Source organism: Branchiostoma belcheri, unplaced genomic scaffold (genome assembly GCF_001625305.1).
Source record: "Branchiostoma belcheri isolate BF01 breed outbred unplaced genomic scaffold, Haploidv18h27 scaffold60, whole genome shotgun sequence".
In the NCBI taxonomy this organism is placed as follows: domain Eukaryota; kingdom Metazoa; phylum Chordata; class Leptocardii; order Amphioxiformes; family Branchiostomatidae; genus Branchiostoma; species Branchiostoma belcheri.
In genome coordinates, this window is record NW_017804243.1 from 1,777,648 (window position 1) to 1,786,846 (window position 9,199).

Genomic DNA, 9,199 nt, shown 5'->3' on the forward strand with positions numbered 1-9,199 from the left:
GCTGAGGACTGGGGACGGCGGGGTGGCCGGCTGGACCAACCTGCCGTAGCGCCGATTACTGCATCCCTGTACGAACGATTAGGTGAACTTAACCTTACGTTCATTGCAGGCTGATTGTCACCTGCAGTTTGGTTCCTTCGGCCCGTATACTTGCCCAGTCCGATGAGTGGATTGACTGCTCTCTTCATGTTGGCTGCCAAGACACGAATTCCGTATCTGTTTACGTGGTATCCGTCAACAGTGTACAGTGATTTCTTTATTGTTCCTGAGCTGGAAAAGTTCGAGTTATCGATGATATGGACATAACTCGTTTCGTCCGCGACAACTCTCAGGAATGAATTCACATTATCGCCTATATCTTGAAGATTAGGGTCATCCCTCGGCAGAATAGAGGAAAAGACAAGACTACTGCTCGGGTACTTGTCGTGTGAGGTCTGGATGAGACCACGCAGGCCCTCGGTCACTGCTGCTGCGTCCCGTGCGTCACGGACGTCATTCGTCCCCACGTGGAACAGAATGACTTTGGGGTCGGGTAGAGTTGAACTCTGGATGTAATCCATAGATTCTCGAATGTTGAAGGTTAAGTCCTTTTTCACCTTTTTGTCGGGTATATAGGACTTCAGGTTTTATCGCTTTCGTGTTAGAGTCTCCCAGGATCAAAATGTCAAGCTGGGCGTCATTGTTTTGTCGGTTGATTGTGACATTGTTTTGTTGATTGTGCTTTCATTGTTCCATCCTGCCTGGTCTTCTTGCGTCCGACAACAGACGGGGAGGGTTTGAATCTGAATGGACACTCCGGTCTCCGTGGTTCATTGACACGTGTGAAACACTCTCATCTAACACTTGGTAGCGATTTCTAGTGCTAATCGTGGCGACTTCACGGATTAACCTGTCGGCACGATCAGAGGCTTGATCGTCACTAGTTTGCGACGCTACAGATACCGCTTTCTTTGAAGTGGCGGTTCCGGACTTTTGCACAATGCTGGCAAGTTCTTCATATTTATGTTGCAGCGACTTGATTTGACTTTCAAGCTCTCGCTTGACCCCCTGTAGATGTACAATGTCATCTTTAAGTATTCTTCCTTCCTCGACAGACATACCGCTGCACACGTGATCATGATTGAACGATTGCAGTTTAGCTTCAATAGTGGAAAGCCGATTTGACATAGAATTCTCAAACGACTTTCTGTCTTCGATTGAGTCAATCAGACATGTTTCCAACTTGTAGACATTCTCTTGAACAATGGAAAGATCAGCCATGTTTGTCTGATTGCGGTTGTTTAACTGGGAGCCGTTTGGAGGAATGTCAAACGTACCATCATGTGTATCTTCGCACTCTTGTACATTGTTACTGTTGACGTCAAGCACACACTTAGGCACAGTATTGCAGCACGTACAGACATCAGACACAATCGGTTGATCGCATGTTTCGCAGAGTGAAAGGTTGCAGTTCACTGGTAGCACTTCTTTAGTTTGCGTCAAGACTTCTGTAGCTACCGACACATGTAGCGGTGTGGTGTTACCGATTTTCTCTTTCAGGACCGGGAATACCTCGGAAAACCACAGGAGATAGGCAGAGCCTTGTATCAGAAGCTTCTGTGTGGATTCGTAGACTTTGACGCTTACAGATCCAGAAGCAAGCCCAGTTTTGACATCAACAAAAGAAGTTTTGATCTGGTAGCCGTTTTTTCCTCCGTTGATCGCTGACGTGTCATGGTGTTCCTGGCACGACTCAAGCCATGACTTGGCAAGGTTCTTTGGAAGGAAAATCGTGATGCTCTGTCCGTTTTCCTTTACATGATATTCGTTCACATGATTCAGCGCTCTACGACTGGTCTTTGGAGTCTCCGGTATAATGTGACTGCTGTCGTACGATTGTCTGCGTGGTGCGTCAGACAGAACAGAAAAGGCTCTGCTTACCGAGCGGTACTTGGCGTCTGCCTCCTTGAAAGCGCCGGATTTACGGCCGTTCTTCGCTGCTTCTTCGTATATGATGACCTCCTTCTTGTAAGCGTCCAGGATTTCGTCCCGGGAAGCCGTCAGCGTCAGGCCCAGAGAGGCGTAAAGGTCTCCGTGAGGGTCCGCCATGATGACCGTCTCCGCGTCGGCTTGGGTTTTATGCTAAGTTCCGAATCAGCCGGAAAATCATACAATCGAGGTCTAAAACCGCTAAAAGCAATCGAAATCAATATAACTGCATTTAAAAAGTTCCAGAGAGTAAAATATTGAGTAGATTCTAAGGTAAAGACACAATAGAAAAACATTTAGCAGGAGCGTATGACCGCCGTGACCGTCATCGCCGCCATCTTATTTACATGTTGTTTCTCCTTTAGGTGATGACACATGAGTTGTGTCACATGTTTGGTATGAAGCACTGCATCTACTTCTCCTGCTGCATCAACGGCTCCAACAGTCTGGACGAGTCAGACCGCCGCCCCGTCGACCTCTGCCCCATCTGTCTCCGCAAGCTCCAGGAGGCCATAGACTTCCGCCTCGCCGTCCGCTTCCGCGCCATGCTGCAGTACTGCACCAAGGAATCCTGGGACGCCGGCATACCCCCACCTCCTCTGGAGGCATTCGAACCATTCAAGAAGTGGCTGGAGAGAGTTCTGGTCTTCATGGAGAAACAAACGGTCGCTGGGAGTGAGGAAAGCAGCCAAGCTTCCAATTAATTAGCGACTATAAAAGACTTAAGTATTGGATATACTGTCATTATACCAGTCATTCTCACTCCCTTTTCCAGGACATAAAAGTCGCTGTATCTAATACTAATAGCAAATGTAAAAGAATTTTATAATTCCTCAACTTGTCCTTGCTAGGAGTCCTTGCGTGGCATTGGTTTGAGACTAACAGTAACAGAGTGACACTAACAGCCCTGTCTAGGGAACTAGGGCTGCGTACCTTTTCGTAACATCAGCTACAGGTACAGGTACAGAGGTTTAGGTCCAGGTCCGGACCTGTACCTGTACCTGAAAATTCATGCGCGTCACATGTTCTAACACTGGATGTTCATTTTCCTGGCAGCCCTCCTTGTGTATAGTGATCAAAGTTGGATTTTTGTTCCGGTCCAAAAAACCGGTCCACTGACGTTTCGGGTTTTTTTTTGACCGGACCGATACTATTTCTCTGGTCCGTACCGGTCCAGGTGGACCGGTACGCAGCCCTTCTTGTAAATATGTAACTGTCTACAGTGTTGTAACGGTTATTTCTGTACAGAGATCACAAAAATGGTTGATACAGCCAGTAGGCATTCAACATATCCTCTTAATGTAAATATCTCAACAAAAAATTATAGATAGTGCTGACAAGTACATGTGATGCATATGAAAAATGCCACCATGTTCTTTGAAAGGATATAAAGATTAGAAATATTGATTTTTTGCTGGTGTTGAATTATGTTACTAATGTACAAATGTACATCTGATTATTTTTTCTAAGTTGTGCATTAATGTGTTATAGCTAGAACAAAATGAAATTCAATAATTTGGCTCCAGATGTGCAAGAACTAACCTTTTACAAGCTTCTTGCTTTTTAGCATCAATCTTTTTTTTGTCTTTTGATCAGTTTTTGGCAAAGTTCATGTAGGTCTGTTTTGTTTTGGGCTTTGTTCAAGAAAACTTGTTGAGAACTCTAAAAAAATACTAAAGAGTTGTATATTTTGATTGCTGCATGTAATGCTGGAGACAATGATACTTGAAGGAACTAAATACGCAAAAGATAGATGAATTACCCAAGAGGAGTTATTTGTTATTCCAGAAAAAAAATTAATTGAGACCATCAGATATTCTATGTCCTTTGTCCAATTTTGTTGTTTCGAACAACAATTTCGTAGCTTTTAAATTAAATCACATGTAAAAGTATCAAAGATATTGAATGTCAAATAATCTTTAAGGTTTCTGGTTGATAGAAGTTTTAAAATTCATATCTCTTATTATAAATCATTGCACAATATTTTGAGAAAGCACAATTATAATCTACATGTACTAGTATATCAATATGCTTGTTTGTACTTGAGCAAAGGTACAAAATGTAGTTATGACTTTTTAAAATTTCTGCCAGCTGTTATGCTTCTGTAACCACCAGTTTTGTTGTCTCTTTATTTTTAAGTCGCTGTACTTGCCCTTGAGTATACATGCAGAGGTATATGATAGTTATATAACTTACTATTATGTATCACATCTATTTGTATCATCATATGAGAACAACAAAGCAACTTTTATCTAACTAAATGATATGAAATCATCAGTGACCCTTGCTTGTATAAATTTATCCTGGATGCAAGTCCTGAACTTCCCAAACATTAACATACACACATACACACATACATACATACACCTCGTTATGTGCTGTTTTTCTGCTTGTCACTTGTACAGATGTGTACCAGACATGTATATCATCATGTACCAGTCATGTACTAGTCATGCACTAAGTCATGTAGAAATAGATATGTACCCGAGTTATGTTAAAACAGACATGTACATGTATCTGTCATGGAAAAGTTTGACATGAAAATGTGACTTTATTTCCACCTGAGGAATAAACATTCCGAGTACCTATTAAGTTCCCATCATTTACCAGTTAGGCCATGTTGATTTGATTATATGGATGACATCCTCCGGGAGCCCCAAAACTGATGCGCGCGTGCGAATAAAAAAAAAGTTTTGCAAAAAAAAAAGAGTTCTTTTCATTATGAAATCTACATGGTCATGAGGGTTGAGCAAATGGCACAGAATATGGTTTGGCGAATAATCTAGTCTTCAAGTTCATTTCTTTACAATTTCGTCTTTTTTCGTTTGATTTTGGCATTCTACGACATTGGTATGGTTTTTATTAATTTTTTTTGTAACTTATGGTATATTTTTGCTCATTTTGCAACTGTTTTGTACGATTTACAGTATGGTTGAAAACTTTTTTTTTTGGAAATGGCCGAAAATTCATGCGCGCGCGGATGTCATCCATATAATCAAGTCAACATGGCCTTAGGTATTACAGCAATCTGCCATAAATTATGCAAATGAGGTCTTGATTTGCATAATTTCAATCTTATAATTTTCCCCTCATCCAAGTTACATATGTCACGATCTAGAAATTCCTATCATTTATCAGTCAGTATTAACTGTTATGTCCAGAGTTATTCTGCTCCAAAGTCACCGGCTTAAACGCCACTGCACTTCCAATGAAAACTGGTAGAGGGACCAGACTTATGTCCTTCCTCCTTAGCCCAAAAGCTTATCAAAAGTGAAAAATTGTGACCATAGCAAGTTCAGAACAAAAGATACAACAGCCGGGAGTGCTGCTTCAGTACCAAGGAGAGTCCCTAGGGGGCCAAATTCTAATCATTAACGTTAGGAGATTTGGGCCACCCTATCCTCACACCAAATATCATTAGATTCCATTCATACCTTCCCGAGTTGTGCTGTTCACAGACAGACAAACGGACAAACGCTACTAAAGACATAACCTCCATAACGGAGGTAATAATAGAACTGTTTTTCACCCCTATGTAATCACACATAGTACGGTCCGGCCGACCAGATTGCTGCGCATGCCTAGTATTTTTACGCACGTTTTTGTGCCGGGTGTTGGACGGCTCTGTAGGATGTTCCCCCGTTCCTACAACATTTAGGGCAAAATTTCCGCTTTTGGTCAGCAAATTATCCGTCTTATAGCATGCAGTTAGTGTAAGGAATGTTTTCAGCGTGTATTTATGCCGTTCTGTGGATGTTTGAGGGAGAAACTGAGTATTTCCTGACCGGACGAAGTTTGGACAAGAAACGAATATTGTCATGACGGGGAGGACGGCGTGGTGCTGAGAAGACTCGTTCTTTCATGAGGTAAGACAACAAACTCTCCTTAAATGTACTTGTATTTCTACCAAACCTGTAGCAACAGGTCACGTTATATTTGTTGTGTATATAACGACGGTTATATTCCGTGAAACTTACGGAGAAAACTGGCGTGTTCCTCAGAACGGACTTCGCCTTTGTCTCCTACCTCGTAGTTCCATAGGCCAATTTTTGTGCTTGACCATCTTATATAGATTCCAAAGTTGTTTTCTTTGATAGCATGTTTTTAGAAAGCACTGACTGTATTTGTTGAGTGGCATTTTGAGAAGCTAAGGGCTGATTTCCGTGCTGGAAAACTGTCGGAAACACGTTTTGTTTTGTTGGAAATTTCCGCCGCATCTTGTATTAAGAAGTTGCTTTCATGACACGGAGAACATAAGCTACATTAAGTGGCACAATTTTTTTGAGAGAACCTATAGCATGGGCTAATTTGTGAGCAGAAAAACGGCCAGAAACACGATTTTTGTTGGAAATTTTCGCCCACGTGGCACTAGATTTGGCTGGTGAACACCTGTTGGAATGCGCCGCACGTGGTGCATAATTATTCAAATTGAATGTTCGGAACTTCCCGCCCAAAATTCCGTAAACAAGGCTTTGTTTCTAGGGCTTTAAATACTGGATGCATGTGCTCTTTTGTGCACCCAAAATTGAAGGTGCCCCCTTTTTTTTTGGTAACCCCCAAAACCAAGGACGTTCAACGTCCTTGCCAAAACTGATGATTTCATTTCAAAGCCATTCAGTGTTGCCTGGAGTACTAGTATTACCGGCCGAAGGCCGGTTATAGAGATGGCTTTATCGCTTGTTGTCACATTGGTAAGTTGGTTGGGACAGTAGTTGGTACATTTATAGGCCATGCTTGACTGTTTGTGGTAACCATGCGAATGCCATGCCATGCTTGACTGTTTCACTTTGTGGTCTTTCATGATTCACATTCATATTCTCATATACATACATAGTAGTAGTCAAGTGCATTTGGTCAATACCACCGCATCAAAATTCTGTATCAGCTCTTGATACACGAAACAGAAATATCGTTTTCTTGCAACTGCATAAATTATCTAGATGCTCGTCTAAGCTCCAGACGACGAGAGTTCGTACCCTGATGTTGGTGTTCCTTTTTAATTTTCTTTTTAACATCCGTTATTTTTCTTTTTTTTTATTGTTCTTACTTTTTACTGTAACAGTTTTGTATTTTTGCACTTCGATGCATCGTCTGGCATGTTTTGGCAAGCTAAGTTTTCCGGTTCGAATCCCACTGTCGGCATTATTTTGTTTTTCTTTTTAACAAGTCCGAAATGCCAGAGTTCTTAAAGTTCTCCCGACTTGGCGATGCCTTCAGTTAGTTTTTTTTCTGAGGCTGGTCTAACTTTTTAAAAAGCTTTTCTTGTTCCTCATGTTTCTTCTAATCCTCCTCTTTCTCCTGCCATTTCTATAAATTGATTCAACTCCTTGACTTTTGGGCCAAATAACATGAAATTTGGGATGAAGGTAGAGTGGGCAAATACCCCCAGGCATTTTTTTCATTTTTGTGATACATGCTTTTAGAATGGTTTTATTTGAGCTTTTTGGCTGTTATAAATATGTACTATAGCAGTGTGTTACCATATTTAGGCATGAGTCACCAGAATGGCATGTAAGGCAAGCAACCATAGGCATGCAGCTTTTCTCTATTCTTCTTGCTGATTGGCTGTTGGGATTTTTTGGGTTGACTCAATTACCAACTTTACAAGTCATGTATGAATTGCATTCAAGTGTTTTGGTAGGTATGACAAGCTTTCCTGCTCCAGAATTGGAATGCGGGTCATAAACGCTTCTTTTTATCTTGAAAATCAACAGTTTGCATTACTAGTATGTCCCTAGAATTCATACTATACTTATATCATTGTAAAGCATTGTTTTCCCTTGTATTTCTCCTTCTTTCCCTGCCATGTCTTGAAATGTTGTGAAGCTATGCTGAATTTGCTCCAAGGCAAATGTCTGCCTTTCTAGTTTATATACTAGTATAGTTTGGCGTGTCCTGATGTTCCTACCTTTACTAGGAGAAACCTGTGATGATTGGGCATCTTCGGCCCACACCAGAGCAGATGAGAAAACAGTTAACACTATGTTTTACAACTTACATGTTTATTTCATCTCTTAACTGCTGGGCATAATACACAACCAGTATCAAACTGCAAAAACTTCTTGGCCTACAGTCTACATCTTATTGAAGCAAAAAAAATACTGTGCAATTTTACCATCTTTCATGGTCATTCAGTGTTGACTAGACAGAGATGCTTTTCACTTCACACTCCTTGTTTATATTTCAGAGCATGTCCTGAGGGTCAGCTGTCCTGACTGGCGACTCCAGTCCAAACAAGTTGACTGCAAGTAAGTCAGACTCTTTAATTCTTTTGTGTGAAAAACTAGTGTAGGCTGAGGCAACATTGTTCCCCATTTTATGTGTGATCTACTTGCTGACTCTCTGCTGGAAGTCTGAATCGTGATGACATCACAAGATGCTGTCTTCCTGCCAGTTTAGATTCACTCTTGACGTCATCACACTTCTGACTTCTGGAGAGTCAGCGAGTGGATCATACATGTGACAAAGGTTGACAAGAGATCAGCCGAAAATTTGTGGTGAATACTTTGAGCTGGCCATGGAAGAACTATAGATTTTACAAACACAAATGAGCTTTGATTGGAAGGCCAATAATAGCTGATGTTCCTCTGTCTTCAAGATGACATTGTGGATGATCTGGAGACTGGACTGTAGCAGGAAGAAGGACCAGACATTTTGTTGGCAGATGTCAACCTGTGTAAAAGAAGATGGGGAGGTGTGAGTATGTTTTCTTTATTAACACGAGACAACACTCCACATGCCCTCAGGTGCACACATTTGCACTCGCATTTCTCTCTTTTGCCCTGTTCTCTCTACTCTGCCTTTTTTTCCATGAGGAGGCACTTAGCGTTAATCGTAGCTGGCAACTTTAATTCCACAACAAAAGACACTCATTCTAATCGTATAGTTGAATGCGAAATTGCCCAAAAATTGTCACTTTGGTGTTTGGACCTTTACATTGTAAATTCTCCCACCAAAAAAACAATTCCACGTTGTTATCCTCTTTGTAGAATATAGTTTAATGCCAAATTGTCACTTTAAACCTTTACACTTAAATTTTCCTGCCAGAAACTTAGTATTTCAGCCGGCCACTTAAATTGCCCCCAAATTGTTGGACCTTTACACAAATTTTCTCGCCAAAGAACTTATTATCTTAGTTGGCCATTAGTTAACTTCATGCTGATTTGATTTAAGTACTCTACAACTAATTGGGACCCTCACCTGTTCAATTAATTAGATTAAAGTTTTCCCG

At 41.2% G+C, this 9,199-nt stretch overlaps 1 protein-coding gene and 1 long non-coding RNA gene across 2 annotated transcripts in view; both read left to right on the forward strand.

Moving 5' to 3' along the window:
• The window catches only part of LOC109482813 (archaemetzincin-2-like), an 11,812-nt gene extending 8,932 nt beyond the window's left edge, over window positions 1–2,880 (forward strand). The window contains exon 8 of the mRNA XM_019785655.1: window positions 2,334–2,880. Coding sequence (XP_019641214.1) covers window positions 2,334–2,672 — 339 coding nt within the window. The 3' untranslated portion in view covers window positions 2,673–2,880. The remainder of the gene's footprint in view (window positions 1–2,333) is intronic.
• A 2,919-nt stretch (window positions 2,881–5,799) lies between these two features.
• LOC109482819 lies at window positions 5,800–8,821 on the forward strand. The gene is made up of 3 exons (XR_002140982.1): window positions 5,800–5,834; window positions 8,156–8,216; window positions 8,567–8,821. It is a non-coding gene; the product is annotated as an uncharacterized LOC109482819 (long non-coding RNA).
• Window positions 8,822–9,199: the final 378 nt, after the last annotated feature.